Source organism: Nematolebias whitei, chromosome 5 (genome assembly GCF_014905685.2).
Source record: "Nematolebias whitei isolate Nwh7 chromosome 5, NemWhi1, whole genome shotgun sequence".
NCBI lineage: Eukaryota > Metazoa > Chordata > Actinopteri > Cyprinodontiformes > Rivulidae > Nematolebias > Nematolebias whitei.
This window is the reverse complement of record NC_056502.1, coordinates 44,233,752-44,252,073: the sequence shown is the minus strand read 5'-3', so window position 1 is coordinate 44,252,073 and position 18,322 is coordinate 44,233,752. Positions and strand designations below refer to the sequence as shown.

The window sequence follows — 18,322 nt, the reverse complement described above, 5'->3', positions numbered from 1 at the left end:
CCCTATCAACATCAAGGGTACTAAGGTGGACACTGTAGACTGCTACAAGTACCTGGGGGTCTGACTAGACAATAAACTGGACAGCTAACGCAAGTGCCCTCTACAAGAAAGGGCAAAGTCACCTTTTTCTGAGGAGGAGACTCAGGGCCATAAACGTCTGCAGGACCATGCTGCAGATGTTTCACCACTCTGTGGTCTCGTGTCTTCTTCTACACTGTGGTGTGCTGGGGCAGCAGGGTGAAGAAAGCTGATGCCAACAGACTTTATAAACTCATCAAGAGAGCTGGCTCAGTTCTGGGAATGGAACTGCAGTCTCTGACAGAGGTGTCTGAGCAGAGGATTTTTTTCATTCAACTTTTATTTAGACAGGTAAACCTCATTGAGCCTCGAGGACTCATTTGCAAGAGATACCTGATTAGGATGTTGAGGAAACTGCTACAGATCCTGAACGTCACACCCCCTGCATGACACCATGGACTCTTACCGCAGCACCTTCAGTCATAGACTGAGATCACCGAGGTGCTTCACAGAACACCACAGGAAGTCCTTCCTCCCTGTGGCTATCAAACTTTTCAACTCCTCCCCCTTTCTACCCCCTTTATACACACAGGACAATAAAATTAACCCTGCACTACAATAAACTCTTTAATGTTTCTGTCTGCATCTGACCTGTTTTAGAACTTAATTGTTGGTATTTTTAAATTCTCTGGGGTTTTTTTTATATCTTGTGTGATTCTAAGTGTATGTTCCTTTGTACTGAAACTCTGGCACAACAATTTCCTGCATGATCATGAGTCCTTGTCCTTGTTTTTTTATTTTATTTAAAAAAAAATTTTACACTACATGTAGCCCTGAAGCAGAAACAATGATCTGGGTGACATTTTTAAAATAATATTTCAGTACATTAAATCATCTCCAATAGGATGTATTTAATGGCCTAGTCATGGTGCATAATATACACACGTGTCAGACACAGACTCAGACAGAGTAGATGTACTGATGTGGGTGCTGTTTGTATGAAATACAGAGGAAAAACCACCCAGTCTGTTTAAGTTTTCAGGCCTACATTAAAATAATTGATTTATTTTAGGAGCCTAATGCCTGTTTGAATATACTGGTAACTATGTTTTCAAAGTTTGTCTTTGGATCCAGGGTTATTTAGAAAACATCTGGGGCTAAAGCCCCAAGTACCCAAATCTAACCATACCAATAATAATAAATTGGTCCAGAACTGCTTATCTTCAGATCTAAAGTGTGCTCCAGTACAAAGGTCCACAATCATGATCTTTTTGGTCCACTGACCTGTATATTTTAGCTGTTTCCCTGCTTCAACGCACCTGACTGTAATGTTGAAGACCTATTGGTCTAGTAGATTAAATTATCAACATTGAGTTGGTTGCCAATTGGATATGAAGAAGACTCAACATTGTACAAAAGCAGAAAAAAGTGGGCACAAAATGGGCTGAGGCGAAAACAAAGTATGTGGAAGTGGTGACCAAAGCTGCAAAGGTATAAACTGGCAAAGGTATGAATTCACCTGGAGACATCACTATTTAGAAAAGGTTTACATTACATCATTGGGTTGTGAACCTCCAACAGGAAAATCAGAAGTTTATTTCTGCCCCACACATGTCAATGTGTCCTTAGATGTAAAACAATAAACCGTACAATGCCCACAATATACTCACTGGTTTATGATTGTAGAGGAAAACCAAGCTGCATGTGACATTAAACACTGTATGACTCCTGAAGTGGGAAAAGTGATATAACCAGACATTCAAAAGAATCAAATTACAAAAATAAAAATTAAACATTTCAACATCAGCAGCATTCCAGCTCTTTTTTCTTTATTAGTAAAGTTATGTTTTATATATATGGGCCACCTGCATCATGAAGGACCCCACTCACCCAGCACACACTTTCTGCCCCGCTCCCCTCAGGCAGGAGGTTGAGGAGCATTAAGAGTAGAACCACTAGATTGAGGAACAGCAATAAACCCACTTGAACTTGATATGTTTTACAGAAACATTTCCAATGAGGAATTCGTTAGCATGAATGTGTCAACTCCCCATAAATATTTGAATGTCAGATTCCTAGAAGCACAGGCTGAGGAAGGGGATCAGGTTTAATGATGCTTGTTGCTTTAAATTGTTGGAGTGCCCAAGTCTCAATTAGGGCTGGGTATCTTTCTACAAAAATCGGTGTCGGTACCTTCACTTCAGTGTCAGTTCCTGGACGGTTCGCTATTCGGTACCAATTTTGTAATTAATATTAATTCTAAACAAGAAGAAAATTACGTTAAACATTACAGTACAAATTGTGAGTTTTATTTTTTAACTTTGGTATTTTTCCATTCCAAGCAGTTTTCTTACATAAAAATAAACAAATAGTTTCCAGGACAAAAGAACTGTTGCAAACCAGTGACACGTCAGTGTCTAATAGTCACTGCTACACACTGAGGACCTTCTCAATTAACAGTTTTTCTTCAGAAAAATCAACATATCTGCTTTCTCTGGACACAAACAAGCCCGCTCCTGGCTGATGGTGTCTCCAGCAGTAGAAAATGTTTGCTCTGAGGGTGTAGATGATGCTTGTTGCACACCCAGATACCTGGCTGTCAGTTTGATAGCACTGACATATTGTCCCTCACATTTCACCAGCAGGTCACTGGATTCACTGAGGTTAGGGTTGATGCAGAATTCTGTACCTCTGTGTCTCTTCCTGAATCTTCTCTGTGGTTCTCTGGGGTTTAGGGCTCTTATCATCTCCCCAATTGACATTAGAACACAAAACATCTACAATAACATGGTTGTGTTATTATTGCTCAAAAACCATTATCTAGGCTGAGAGATGAAGGCTTAACTGGTCAACAAAATCCTTTACAGCTTCCTTACCTCCACCATGCAGCCTTCACTGTAGTTAAAAGTAGGGATGGGGCCGATCCGATCCAGTATCGATATCGGCCTCCGATACCAGCATAATTTACGTATCGGATTTTTCCGATCCACCTGCCGATATTTCTGATCCATGATGCATGTTGGCTTCAAATTATGGAATGGATTTCCTGAACGGGGGCGTGTCTCATGAACCCAGAGTAATAAGACCCGCCTCACATTCAGGAAATCCAGTTCATAGTTTGCAGCCAGCTACAACGTGAGGACTGAGTTAGCAGCGCTGTGGCTAACAGCTAGAACAACTTTTCATCTAAACATGTCCGCTGTGTGGAAGTATTTTACACTAGAAACACCACAAAACAAGATAGCATCATGCAATGTCTGCAGAGCCATAGCGCCACATTGAACCGTGGTAAAGTTAGTTTTACGATGGACATTCGAGCTTCGTGGCTTCAGCAGGGCGCTGCTCTTTGCTCAACACACAACAGGCGACTCGACCCCGGCCAGCCGCGTCCAGTCTGCCCCGCTCAGTCTGCCCGTCTCTGAGGAGGGACAGACTGAGCGCGGCTGCACCAAATCAGGCTGCTTGCTTCGGATTGAACAAGAAGAAGACACCGCTGAAGCCACGGAGCTCAAATGTTTACAGAGAAGTTGCTAAACTTCATCATAATTAATGACCAACAGCTATTAGTTGTAGAAAACGAAGGATTTCACAGCTTGATACATGCAACCAAGATATAGTTTACCCTGCAGGAGATATTTATCAGTGCAACAGTAGACAATCATAAAAAAAACATGATTTGAAAATTATATTAAAAACAAAAACAGCTACATTATAAAGTGATGTAAAATACTAAAAACAGGACCATGTCTGTTGGTTAATGCTATGAACTTAGCAGGTGTTTGAAGCCATTTAACATTTTATTTTATTCATTTATTCATTAATTTAAAAGAAACAAAATAAAAAAGTAAAAATCATCAAAAAGAAAACATTGAATGAAAAGAGTGCAGAGAGAATAATTCTTATATCTGCCCCTTACTTAAAAAAATTATAAAATAACTTTAAACAATTACTTAAAATAATCACTTTAATATCCACTTTAAAACTAGGAATAAAAAAAACATGTTTTGTGTTAGCAGAATTTAATTCTAACTTTAAAACTTATCCAACATTAATAAAACTTAACTCAAGTTGCCTTTTTGGACATGCATGCATATATTTGTACAAATTGTACTTGAGAGGAGATTATTACAGCCTCATATAAAATCAATGATGATCATGATATCGGAACTGGATTGGTATCGGCCGATATTTAGATTTAGGTATCGGGATCGGAAGTAAAAAAAAGTGGATCGGTGCATCCCTAGTTAAAAGCAGCAAACTTTAACAACAACGTTTGTGACTGTCCTGTGGCCCCCACCTCACTTTTCTTTTATCAGCCTCTGTCCTCCATCAGGGTCAGAGGCTCCTGTGAGAACATTAACATAAACAGTGAGCATTAGGTGAACTGTAGCTTTATAGAGATGTAGAGTGCTGTATGAATGGGTAAATGAGGGTACAGATTGTAGTGTAAAGCGCTTTGAGTATCTTGAAATGATACAAACCGGATTCCAAAAAAGTTAGGACACTAAACAAATTGTGAATAAAAACTGAATGCAATGATGTGGAGATGGCAAATGTCAATATTTTATTCGTAATATAACATAGATGACAGATCAAAAGTTTAATCTGAGTAAATGTAACATTTTAAAGGAAAAGTATGGTGATTCAAAATTTCACAGTGTCAACAAATCCCAAAAAAGTTGGGACAAGTAGCAACAAGTGGCTGGAAAAAGGAAATTGAGCAAATAACGAACAGCTGGAAGACCAATTAACACGAATTAGGTCAATTGACAACATGATTGGGTATAAAAAGAGCTTCTCAGAGTGTCAGTGTCTCTCAGAAGCCAAGATGGTAGGAGGATCACCAATTCCACCATTGTTGTGCAGAAAGATAGTGCAACAATACCAGAATGGTGTTACCCAGCGTAAAATAGTAAAGACTTTTAAGTTATCATCATCAACCTTGCATAACATCATCAAAAGATTCAGAGAATCTGGAACAATCGCTGTGCGTAAGGGTCAAGGCCGTAAAACTCTACTGGATGCTCGTGATCTCCGGGCCCTTAAACGTCACTGCACCTCAAACAGGAATGCCACTGTCAAGGAAATAACAGAATGGGCTCAGAAATACTTCCAGAAAGCATTGTCAGTGAACACAATCCACCGTGCCATCCGCATTTGCCAGCTGAAACTCTACAGTGCAAAGAGGAAGCCATTTCTAAGCAAGCTCCACAAGCTCAGACGTTTGCACTGGGCCAGGGGTCACTTAAAATGGAGTGTGGCAAAATGGAAGACTGTTCTGTGGTCAGATGAGTCACAATTTGAAGTTCTTTATGGAACACTGGGACGCCATGTCGTCCAGACCAGAGAGAACAAGGACAGCCCAAGTTGTTATCAACGCTCCGTTCAGAAGCCTGCATCACTGATGGTATGGGGTTGCATGAGCACTTGTGGCATTGGCAGCTTGCATGTCTGGAAAGGCACCATTAATGCAGAGAACTATGTTCAAGTTCTAGAACAACATATGCTCCCATCTAGACGTCATCTCTTTCAGGGAAGACCCTGCATTTTTCAACACGATAATGCCAGACCACATTATGCAGCAATCACAACATCATGGCCACGTAGGAGAAGGATCCGGTACTGAACTGGCCAGCCTGCAGTCCAGATCTTTCACCTATAGAGAACATTTGGCGCATCATAAAGAGGAAGGTGCGACAAAATAGGCCCAAGACGATTGAACAGTTAGAGGCCTGTATTAGACATGAATGGGAGAGCATTCCTATTTCTAAACTTGAAAAACTGGTCTCCTCTGTCCCCAGACGTTTGTTGAGTGTTGTAAGAAGAAGGGGGGATGCCACACAGTGGTAAAAATGGACTTGTCCCAACTTTTTTGGGATTTGTTGACGCCATGAAATTTGGAAACAACAGATTCTTCCCTTTAAATGATACATTCTCTCAGTTTAAACTTTTGATCTGTGATTTGTGTTCTATTCTGAATAAAATATTAGATGTTGGCACCTCCACATCATTACATTCAGTTTTTATTCACAATTTGTTTAGTGTCCCAAGTTTTTTGGAATCCAGTTTGTAGAAATGCGCAATATAAGTACAGTCCATTTACAGTCCATAACTGCTTAACCAGCTGACCGGATGGATGAGCACATTTTTGCAAGTTTATCTGTTAGTGTCGAACTTCAGTTAGCTTCTGAGTTTAGCTAGCTACATAGATAATATAAATTTACACACTAATATCTTAAAGTTAGCGTTATATGGATCCTAGTTTAACTTTCAGCGATGCACGTGTTAAGCTGCAGTAACATTAACAAACGTAAACTTACCAGCTGAAATCCCAGACACAGCTCCGTCCTCGGAGTTCTTTGATGAAGAGAAGTCCAGCCGTGGAAATGTTGAATCAGGCCATTCATGCTCTCTAAGGTCGTTTTCACACCAGATAGTCCGGTAGACTCGATTCGGTTCGGGACCAATATTCATGACCTTTTGTTTACATTTGAGCTGGTGCGTTTGCATTCACACTGCACTGTGCAGTCGAGCCAACCTGTTGAACCAACCTATTCCCCCGCTCGCCTGTGGGGGCATTGCACCAAGAACTACTGAAAGAAACAACACAAAAACCTCTGAAGACAAGTCTTCTTCTTCTTCTGTAAATAAAAATAAAAACGAAGTGGCATCAAGTTTTAGCAGTTTTAGGAGTTATATTTTGTCATTTTTCAAAAATGGACTTAGCATGAGCAGAAGATGAGACAGAAGACCATGGAGAATATTGTTTTTCCACACAAGGCAGCTGACGGCTCCATATAAGGTCAGAGAAATGCGTGCGTGTTTGTTTACCCTGCGGAGCGGGGCTTGGTCTGTTTACATTCACACTGTACTCGAACCGCGTTGGAGTTCGCTTCTACCGGACCGAGACCTAGGTTTTAGCCCGGGCCAGAGTTCGCCTTTTGTTCCGTGACAGAGTTTGATGGCGCGTTCACACCTCCCTAAACGAGCCGGACTTTCAAGGAAAACAAGCTAGAGTTCAATTCAAGCGGACTAAACAGGGCTGGTGTGAATGCACCCTAACACTCACAGGCTGACTTTAATGCTGAGAGAGGAAGAGGGAAGCTGCGGTCCCCCTTAAAGACAAACACGGAGCAACTTTCCGCTCGTAAATTGAAGCCGTTCGACGCCACACGCGCTGCACACGTGAACCACGTCTGTGGGCGTAACCAGCGTGTCATATGTCTGTGTTTTACCTGCCTGCGTGCTGAAACCACATGTCACATTTCAGCCAATACCGAAACTTGACACAGAAAGAAGAGTGACGTTTCAATCCATACACCGACCGACGCATTTTGGTCAGTGCCATAAAAGAATCTTGGTTCGGTATACAGCCCTAGTCTCAGTAAACCTCACTAGTTTGATAATGTGCAAGCAATTAAACCACTCATTAAAACACTTCCTTTTCTGTGACTTAGTTCAGGTATTTCATTGCCACTTGCAACATCGCATATAGTGAAAAGTGCCTTGTAGATAATCGCTTGTGATATGAATTCAGTTTATGAAACCTAAAACTGCAGCAGCATTAAAGTAATCAGGTCTCTCTTGTAAATTAGTCCTCAAGGCTGCTGCTTCCTTAGATAGAGAACTTTAATTAAATATATGAATATTTCTGTTCAGTGCCCTGAGACTTCTGTTGTGACTTGGCGCTAAATAAATAAACTCAACTGAACTGAATAAATGTATATGCCACAGCTGTCAGATTATTTATAAAAATAAATAATAAAAACATGTATCACTTTTCTTCCACTCCATGAACATGAGCTACTTTGTGTTGCTATATTAAATAAAATCCTTGCAAAATATTTCCAAGTTTGAAGTTGTAAGTTAGGACATGTGGAAAGGTCCAAGTGTGTGAACAACTTTTTGAGGCACTGTCATCTATCTGTTGATAAACAGAATTTTTAAACAAATCCAAACTGTTCTATTTAAAGAACCCTTTATAGAGTAAAATGTAGAGAACTGTGCCAGAGATTTTCCAGCACTGCCATCCTGCTCAGCCTCCTCTCTTCCTTATTTGTTCCTTTCCTCAGCTGTTCTTCCTTTTATAACCAGAGAACAATGCTGGCAAGGAAGCAAAGATAAAACACTTGGACAGTTAAGTGATATAAACTAAGATATCTTAGTTTCTTGATGTAAAATTACTGACTGGATACTGACCATAAATGTCAGTGATTGTCAGGAAAATTGATGGAAAGTTATGAACAGAAAGATACAAAGGAGCTTTTTATAGTTCAGACTACTTCCTCTTATCCAGCTCCCCTGAGCCAAGCAGGTTTAGTTAACTCAGAAATGGAAATGGAACCTCTGGAGATGTAACCCAGTCTTAAATAACTGTGACTGGGTTCTGTAAAGTAGAGCCAGACAAGCTGCAGAGAGACGAGCTGGAGTGAGAAAGGTCAATTACTCTCTTCTGTAGTCTCCAACTACGGCTCTCAACATCTTGATGCCAACAAGCTGGGACATTTTGTTACTAAAGACTTGATAGCTGCACAGGCATGGGAGAATTTGATGTTTATTTACAAAACAAGGATGTAATAGTAAAGGTGAAAGTGGTACCTGAAGTGTGCCTTGATGTTGCTGGGGCTGGATGAGCGGGTCTGGACTTCCTTCTCCTGCTTCTCTCTCAGGATCCGTTCTGCTAACAAGTAGTATGTGGCGGTTATGTGGTTGTATTTGTTCGTCTCCAGGGCCCTGCAACAAGACGTACAACATTATGCATAAATGGAAAGTATACCGTAAAATATCTGAGGGGGGAACGTAACTGGATGGAAATTCTGACAAAAGTAACAGACCGGGCTTTCACAACACAAAAGTGGTTTATGTCTACATTGGTGACAATCAAAATCTACAATAAAACTGTTGTAGCTTTTTAAATATTTGGTTTAATTTATAGTATTAAAGCCACAATTCTTATTTCTGCATAGGCCTGTCAATTACAAATTTTGCTGGGCAATTGTCTCAGAAATTCTTGAGATAAACGATAATATTGTTTGAAATTTGACAATCATTAGTAATTATTGTAAAATTTAAGAAGAAATGTTGGTTAATTTTTGAGTGTAGTACCTTTTTTGACCACCGGATGACAGTATAAGACAGTTTGAGCCGAAGAATGGATAGTGAGGGAGCGAACAGTGTGTCTCTTTAAGAAAAATGGGAGGAAGGCCCCTTGACGTGACATGGACTGTCTCTCGTTCCTGCTTTTCGGTTCTCAAAAAGACGGACGCTCTGTGTGGTTTGAGCTCTTTACCATAGCATTTTTCACACAAAGCTTTTAATAAAAAAATCAGTAAACAAGTTCTCAGCTTCTTTTTGCAGAGAAAAACAACTTTTTACACGAAGACACAGGTTTCAACCGTGAATTTTGGGGCTTTGACAAGACGGCTGTTTTTTCTCCGAGGTTGGCCTGTTAGCTTAACTTGTAGCTTAGCTTCTCAGCTTAGCTGCTTTAAATGATCCAAAAACGCGATTTTGGACAGTTAAAATGGATTTTAAAGAGAAAAGAGAAAGGGAGGGGTCAGTGAAGAGCACCGGAGATTAACCTTTTGTCATCCAGTGTCTTCAGTAGAAAGAGGGAGACACAAAGAAATGATAAAGCTGATAAATGAAAATGAGGTTGATAATTTTCATTTATCACGAGATTAATTGATTTATTGTTTATCACGACAGGCCTAGGCACAACTGGTAGAACTTCCACCTCTCAGCAAGCAGGTCACTGGTTCAAATACCAGCCAGGGACCTTTCTGGGTGGAGTTTGTATGTTCTCTCTGTGCTGTGTGGGTTTTCTCTGGGTACTCCGGTTTCCTCCCACAGACCAAAAACATGCATGCCAGTCTGATTGTTAACTCTAAATTGTCTCTAGGTGTGAGTGAGAGAGTGAATGTTTGTCTCGTTTGTCTCTATGTGTCCCTGTGATGGACTGGAGACCTGTCCAGTGTGTCCCCCGCCTCTCACACAGTGACTGCTGGACATGGACACCAGTGACCCAAAAAGGGAGAAGTGCATAAAAGATAATGGATGGATGGATGGATAGAAGGAAAAAAATCCCAAGTGTTTGCCATATTTACATAAGAAAAAGAAACAAAAACAAAAAATAACCCTGTAGGAACAATCTGCCTAGCAGTTTGTGTTATACTGGATTTTAGCTTTCCTTGCTCCAAGCACAATATTTAGTTTAGCTAATGTCCAAAACTGCATTCCACACGGAGTGTCGGCTCAAACAGCATCAAACATTACAAGGATGACCACAGTTCATCATACTTTAGATACAAAGTGTTCCTACAAAGGAGAACAAGCTTTCCCAACAAATGGATCTGATTTGTTACGGAAAATGTCTTCAGATCGTAAAACATAGTTATCCTGCAAAGAACAAACAAACCCACAGTGACAGTGATCTGTGAGCTTTTAAATTGTCCCCTTCAAACAGAACTGAAGGCTGACCTCAGTAACGTTTCACTGATTCTCTGTGCAGCCAGCAGGATTATAGAGTTTAAGCTCAAAGTCAAGGAAAATGTGGAAAAAAATAGAAAGTCATTGTACATCATGACTTGCATATTATTTTTTCTGTTCTCTTCTACGTTCAAGTTTATTAGTAATATTAGTAGTAGTATTAGACATAGTTGTAGTAGTAGTAACAGTACAGGTGCATCTAAAAAAATTAGAATACCGTGAAACAGTTAAATTATTTTTGTCAATCATATTTCAGAACAGCAGCTCAGAACACCACATACAGAACACCATGGACTTTGTGGACAAGGTGAGGGATGTCATCATGGAGACTGATGAAACAATGGTCTCTTTTGATGTCACATCACTCTTTACGTGCATTCCTGTTGATGATGCAGTAGAGGTGGTCAGTTTAAGATTAAAATCAGACACCACTCTGAGCAGCAGGACCACGCTTTCCACAGAACAACTGTGTCAACTCTTGAAACTGTGCCTGCAGTCAACCTACTTCACATATGGGGAGCAATATTATAGGCAGAAACATGGGTGTGCTATGGGGTCTCCAGTTTCTCCTATTGTTGCCAACCTGTACATGGAGGAGGTAGAAAAGAGAGCCTTGACGTCCTTTTCAGGGACACCACCAAGTCATTGGTTCAGGTATGTTGACGACACCTGGGTTAAAATTAAATCTCAGGAAGTCCAACATTTTACTGATCACACCAACTCTGTGGATAAATACATCAAGTTCACACGAGAAGATGTAAAAAATGGCAGGTTGGCTTTCTTGGACTGTGAGGTCTCAGTCTCTGATAGAGGACATTTGTGAACTGAGGTGTACCGCAAACCCACCCACACAGACCAGTATTTGCAGTTTGACTCCCATCACCCTTTGGAGCACAAGTTATGAGTCATCAGGACTCTGTACCACAGAGCAGACAGCATCCCCACTAGCTCAGGAGCCAGGCAGAAGGAGAAATCCCACACAAGACAGGCTCTAGAGCAATGTGGATATCCTAACTGGGCCTTCTTGAAAACAGAGAAGAAACCCAAACAGGACTCCAGTCAGCCAACAGGTGAAAAAGAGGAACCCAGACCAGTGGTCATTCCATATGTTGCGGGAGTTTCAGAAAAACTAAGATGTTTATTTTCTAAACACAACGTCCCAGTGGCTTTTAAACCCCAAGATACATTACGGCAAAGACTGGTTCATCTTAAAGATCCAGTCCCCCGGCACAAACAGAGTAATATTGTGTATGCTGTTCAGTGTCAGGAGGGTGAAAAGTTTTACATCGGGGAAACAAAACAGCCACTGGCCAAAAGGATGGCCCAGCACAGAAGATCAAAATCATCAGGCCAGGAATCTGCGGTCTACACTCATCTCCAGGCCAGCGGTCACTCTTTCAGGGATGAAGATGTTCACATCCTGGATAGAGAGGAACGATGGTTTGAGAGAGGAGTAAAGGAGGCCATCTTTGTGAAAAGAAACCGTCCATCATTAAACAGGGGTGGAGGCCTCCGTGTTCAACTGTCCCCCTCTTACAATGCTGTTATTGCTAGTATCACTCAACCCCCTGTGAACAGTAAACAGCCATCAGTGTGCTAATGATCCATTGTTAGGCTGATGGTCCTCCTTGATCATGAGAGCAGCTGGTTTTGGTTGTCAGCAGCAAACTGCAAGAGGGTGCTATTTATACAACTGAGCTGAATACAGCACCTCAGACTGAAGAAGTCTTTCGGATGAAAGACAAAACATTTCTACAATTTTTTTGTTTTGGTTTTTTGAATGTCCAGAGGACCAGATTTAACTTTTTTAGATTTTTCTACCTGCATTATTGAGCATGCATCAGGACATATTTCAGAACGTGAAACTCATACATTAAATTGATTCATAACACAGAGTGAAATATTTCCAAGCCTTTACTTTTTGTAATTTTGATGACTATGGCTTACAAATAATGAAAAACAAAGATTCAGTGTCTCAGAATATGAGAATATTCCACAGGCAGCTTTTAGGTCCTTTGGCAGTGTGGGCAGGAGCCGAGTCCTGCTGGAAAATGAAACCAGGCCGAGTGTCAGGTGTCAATCATGTCACACTTCTAATTCAGGGCTTAAAGTGGAAAAAAATCCTGAGCCTGAAACTTTTCTTGTGGTGTTGATAGAATAAAATTGTGACATATTGCCAATGTTTATTAAAAATGCTCTCTGAAAAGTGCAAATAACTGCTTTTAACAACAAACAATTAAGGTTCAAGTAACAACGACATAAATGAGGTTTCAATGTATTTGAATGGCCCTGTGATGGACTTGCAACTCGTCCAGGGTGTACCCCGCCCCTCGCACAGTGATTGCTGGACATGGGCACCAGCGACCCCCGTGACCCAAAATGGAATAAGCGGGTAAAGATAATGGATGGATGGATGTATTTGAACTTAAACAACGTAAAATATGTACCCCAGAGTACTGCCCCGCAGCAAAAAACTCAAAAATACTCAACACCACATTGAATAGACACATTTCAGTCAATTAGTTTGCAATAAATTTAGAATATTCAATATTACAATCTAAAAGGAAGAAGTTCCACAGAGCTGGTTTTAAGACTCCCAGCGTTCTAAATAACTTTAGGAGGCTGGAGTAATTTCCAGCATCAACACAAAGATGTTCTGTGCAATGAAAATGTTCTTTGTGAACACAGACTGTTTAAAACACTGATGAAAATGTCTTACCAGCATTGGTGTCAGAAGCTTTTGTAAGGGGCGGGGGGCAGGCACACAGGTGGGGGGTCTGGGGGGTCCTTTCCCAGAAAATTTTTAATAAAGTAGATGCCATTTCCTGTATTCTGGTGTATTTTAAGGGGTTAAACATCCATGTTTTCCTACATAAGTAACTTGATTCAATAACTATTTTAGAGAGCAACAAGAAGTAGCCTGACCAACAGCTCTCCTCGTGCAAGCTCTGCTCACCTTGAGCATCCTAACACCCCCACTCCGGTTGACAAATGCCAGTACTAATGTAGCGCTAAGATAGCATGCCACACAGAGGCATCTCCCCCCCCCCCACCCCCACCCCACCATGTCCACAAAAAACCCTGAGAGATGAGGGCCCCCTGCCAAGACAAGTACCATGGGGAAAAACTGCATGCAGTGAGGAGAGTTGTTGAAAACCCAGAGTGAACTTTTAGTGCTTCTATTAATTGAGTGGAATGGATTTGTTCACAAAGAAATGCAAACAGTGCTGGGTGAACTAATATTTCATGGCAAATGTGTGTGTGTGTGGGGGGGGGGGGGGGGGGGGGCAAACATATTTTTTAAATGTAAGGGGGACATGTCCCCTTCACATAATTGACGTGAAGCTGGTAAGCAGCATCACAGACATGAAAATAATTATGAAGTCATAATCAGCAGCTGCTGTCAATCTGTTCTATAGTGGAGATAACATACATTTTATATTACAATAATCTAATAAAGAATTATTTCACCATGATCTTTATTCTTTATCTTGTAGCTCCCAGCTGAATGCATGCAGATCAAAAACCTCAGTTTTCTCTAACTATAAACATTATTATCTTATTTGAATTAGATGGTTTTAACCCTTTAACTTTATTTATTCATGTTCCTCAGAGGGAAAATCAACCATCTTATTTAAGCTGTCAGCCTCAAATAAATATATCTAATTTAAATTATTTTATTTTAATGCTTGGAGGGTTTTTGTTTAAAATCACTACATTATTATTTGTTTATTGACAAAATATTTATTTTAATGTAATTTTTTTTTTAAAGTGTATTTTCCTCCATTATTCTGCCTTCTGGGTCAACATCCACATCCTCCTCTGTTCTCCAGAGCTCAGAACTGCTGCTTGGTTCTGGACCCCCTCCTCTGTGCAGTCAGACCTGGGCTCGGTCCGCTCTTCCTCTTCTAATGAACTTCCTCTTCATCACACCCCGACTCACCGCCCCCACCTAGGACTGTCAGACCACATCTCAATCTTCCTGGCTCCTGCTCACAAGCCCCCGCTGAGATGCTCCAGACCGGTACAAAAGAAAGTTAAATGTTGGATCCAGGACAGTGGCCCCATACTGAGAGATTGTTTTGATCGAACAGACTGGGTATGTTTACATGGACATAAGTAACCGGATCAAATGGCCGGTCGGAATAAAAGTGTGTCATGTAAACACTCCGTTCGGGTTATTTTTTGTGTATTCGGCGCGATCCGTTATAATTTGTGATCAGAACGAAACGGGTGGTTTATGCCGATCCGAAACCCGATCGGTGCGCATGTAAACACTCGATCTGTTCATTTTTATCTGATGGTGAAAAACTGACCTGACTGCGCATGTGCAACTTTGCCATTTCCGTCTGGCTAACGCTAATAATATTAGCATGTCAGGGAAGTAAAACTGGTCGGTGAGAGACACAACATTTCTACTAGAAACTTTTAAAGAGCTCAAAATGATTTCTATTACCTGTAGCTCAGTCAAGGAGTGCAATGACGTCTCCACCATCATTAAAACCTGTCGCGGGTCCATTTTGGGTGCTCAGGTTTGTTTACGTTCACCCGGAAGTAGAACTTCTTCTTCTGTGTAAAAAAGTTAAATCTGGTCCTCTGGACATTCAAAAAAAATGTAGTGGACTAGGCCTATGTCAAAACTGAGTCTTAGGTCAAAACTCTTGACCTTTAGGACCTTGTGGGACAGGAACTGTCATTTCATTCATTTGAACTCAGAAATACAGGTTCACCCATCCTGAGACTTTCTTTCTTGAAGATTCAAGTGAAGAGAACACTCTCTTTTTATTATCATTACTATTTTACAAATATTGATAATCAAAGTGTCTTAGTTCAAACCATTTTAGATGTTGCAGTGAACTAATCAATTTTATTAACTGAATAATGATTTTTATTCTCATGTCAAAGCTGTAACAGAGTAATTATGCCTTTTCTGATTTCTGCCTTTGAGTGAGCAAGTGTGCGTTTCCAAGGTTGGAGTCAAACGAAAAACAAGTTGTTGAACGAACTGTCATGTTTTTTAGAATCCTCTCAGACGTAAATAGAGAAGTTTTAGCACCTGTGTCTGAAACGCGCCAAAACAAAACTCTCTCTGTCTGTGAGAACATTTCTGATCTGTTTCATAACAATTCTCGCTGTCTCTAACCTCTTACGTCACAAAACACACCCCGTCTGGTCGTTTCTGACCAATGAACAAATCCCAAAAGTGAACCGGGAAAGAGTCTTTAAAATGTCAGTACTTCCTGGTCTAGTTAGTGCTAAAGTTCTGATGGAGTTCTGCTAAGTCTGGTATGGTGCTGGAACCGTTCTGGGACAGCTCTGATGGAGTGCTGTTGGAGTTCTGCTGGATACACAGTCCAACCAGTTCTGTTCATGTTCTGATGGAGAAGGGATGATCCTGACATGACAACAAGCTCTTCCGAGTTCCATGGGATTATAACATTTTCCACTGAGGTGAATATGTGTCGAACAGAGCCTCGCCATTACTTCGGACGAGTAACAGCATCCTACTGAGACGCTGAAAGGGTGCGTTAAACGGAATCTCACCTGAGACATCTCCAGGTAAAGGAGCCGATTTCATCACCTAAGTGTACTGTAAGGAAAAGCTGAAGAAAGCCGGAGAGTGTCGATTCTGGTGAACACTTACTTTCCCTCACACACCATCTTACTCCCTCTAAACTTCTTTCCATCTTTAAACTTTTCTATCAAGTAGAAATTCTTCCAGATATTTTAGAAATGTCTGTGTAAAATGCTCACCCACATTCATGTGGGTAAAAGATCATAGTTGTACAGTTTTCATAAGTGTCTGTGGTGAAGCAACGGAAAAATCATGGCCGTATGATTTTTCCTGATTGGTTGCTTATGTTGTTATTTTCATAATTTGCCAAATTAATGTAAATGTTTGATGTTAAATTTTGATTCTGTAAATAAATGACCGCATTCATTTTGATGGGTCAAACATAAATGACGTCTCACGTTTGCATTTCCTTAAATTCAATGCACGTTTTATTCAGTCCAGAAAAATGAGGAACCCGCGTTAAATGATGAATATATCCCAGCATCTGTTCATCTACAACTGGTGGCCCGCTACGCGCTCCTAAATGGACTGTAACCGTGTACACATTGATTTTTCATGTTGGCAAGGTTGTAAAATAACAGTTTATCAGCTGTGCTGAAACCGTGCGTATTTACGCAGCGCGCGTGGAGCTGCGCGCTTGTGTTACGCTGGCGATGCTTTAAGAGCTAGAATTGAGTCATGGGTCTTTTTAAAGCTGAAATTGTACGTCTGTATGTGTAACATAAGCTGGCTTTGAGCTGTGGAAACGCTTTATTCTGTTTAAACTGTGTTCCAGACGCTGTTCTGGTCCGGTTCGGTTCTGGTGCCGAATCGGTTCTGGAACAGTTCGAACGAGTTGTTAAATAGCTAGAAAGACGTTTTGTCACGGAGCGCCGTCTCCGTGCAGCTCAGGGGGTTGACTCGTTACATTTTTAGCAGTGAAGGTGCATTTTGATGGTTTAAAAGACGATAAGCGATGAAAATGCTTCAGGCTAAATCTAACATGGTTGCTAACGCTTCGTGGTTGGTTGTTTGCTGCTGTGGAAAGCTCTGATTTGCTGAGAAGGTCGACTGACGTCACCTCCCCTCACCCCTACGCTGCGTCATTGGTTGAATAAGACCGTGTGTAACGTTCCAATTGGATGAGGGAAGTGTCAATCACGTCACCCGGAAATGAAGACTCGTTTTCATAGGGAATAAAATCTGCTTTTTAACGCTGGAAAGCGCATTAAAGCTGTGTTCTGAAACGCTGTTTAAATTCTTCATGGCATATTCGCTGAAATTTCGCCACATTAGAGTTTAAAGACCGTCATAAAATGATGCTTTTGAACTACGCTAGCGATGCTAAATTTTAAGCTAACAAGCTATCGACCGGATGAATGACGCGTCACGTCACTTCCCCCAAGTCGGAAATGAGCTTTACCGTGCTTAAAATCACTAAATAAAGCTGCCATATTGTCCCACAAAACTCATGTTTCATGATATAAGGTCTGATTGCAAAAATTTTGCCACGTTTGTGTAAAAAATCCGTTCAGAAGTCTTGGTTTTCACCGAGTCTAGCCGATGCTAATTTTAGCTAACAAGCTAACGACCGGACGCCACAGGAAGTTATAGCACCCCTAGTGGACAACACAAACAGTGTCGGAGTTAAAATTGTTGAGGTTGTACTGACATCTTGTGGAGAAGACGTGGGATCACAGGTTTCACTTCGTTTTTAGGTAAAGAGTGAAATTAAACGTTTTTATTTTTCTGTAAGGCAATTTTTGAGTTAACAAACTTCCTCAAAGCTGAATAAACACTGTTATCTTGCGTTTTAAAAGTTATGAAGGTATTTATGCAGGGAGCATTTACCAAAAAATTTTTATTCACTGATAAATCCTTGGGAAACAGGTACATAATAAAAATTTAGAAACTTTTAAATAAGATACAGTTACAAATATTCACAGAGTTGAATAGTTTACTAATTTTGCTAGAAGATAACGCACGTTTAATTGGACGATTGCAAGGCAGACAAGGAGATAATACTCCGAAATTGGCTGACTTTACAACGTGAAAATCAGTCAACACATGAGCGCCTGACAGCTTGTGAGGAGAATTTAGCTACAGCTACAAACCTGATTTCTGACATGGAGCTAGCTGGTTCGAGACTCAGAGACGAGCAGGGTCAGCTACAACCACCCCAGACAGGTGCTGTTGCACCTCCTCCCCTTAGCCCCGTTTCAACACCCCCAACCCGGGGGATAAGGACGGGTCTGCACCCAC

General features: G+C 40.9%; 1 protein-coding gene across 1 annotated transcript in view; it reads right to left on the bottom strand.

Moving 5' to 3' along the window:
- snrka (SNF related kinase a) overlaps nucleotides 1–18,322 on the bottom strand; it is a 142,650-nt gene that overhangs the window by 25,918 nt on the left and 98,410 nt on the right. Inside the window, exon 4 of the mRNA XM_037677324.1 lies at nucleotides 8,617–8,751. Within this exon, the coding sequence (XP_037533252.1) occupies nucleotides 8,617–8,751 (135 nt within the window). The remainder of the gene's footprint in view (nucleotides 1–8,616; nucleotides 8,752–18,322) is intronic.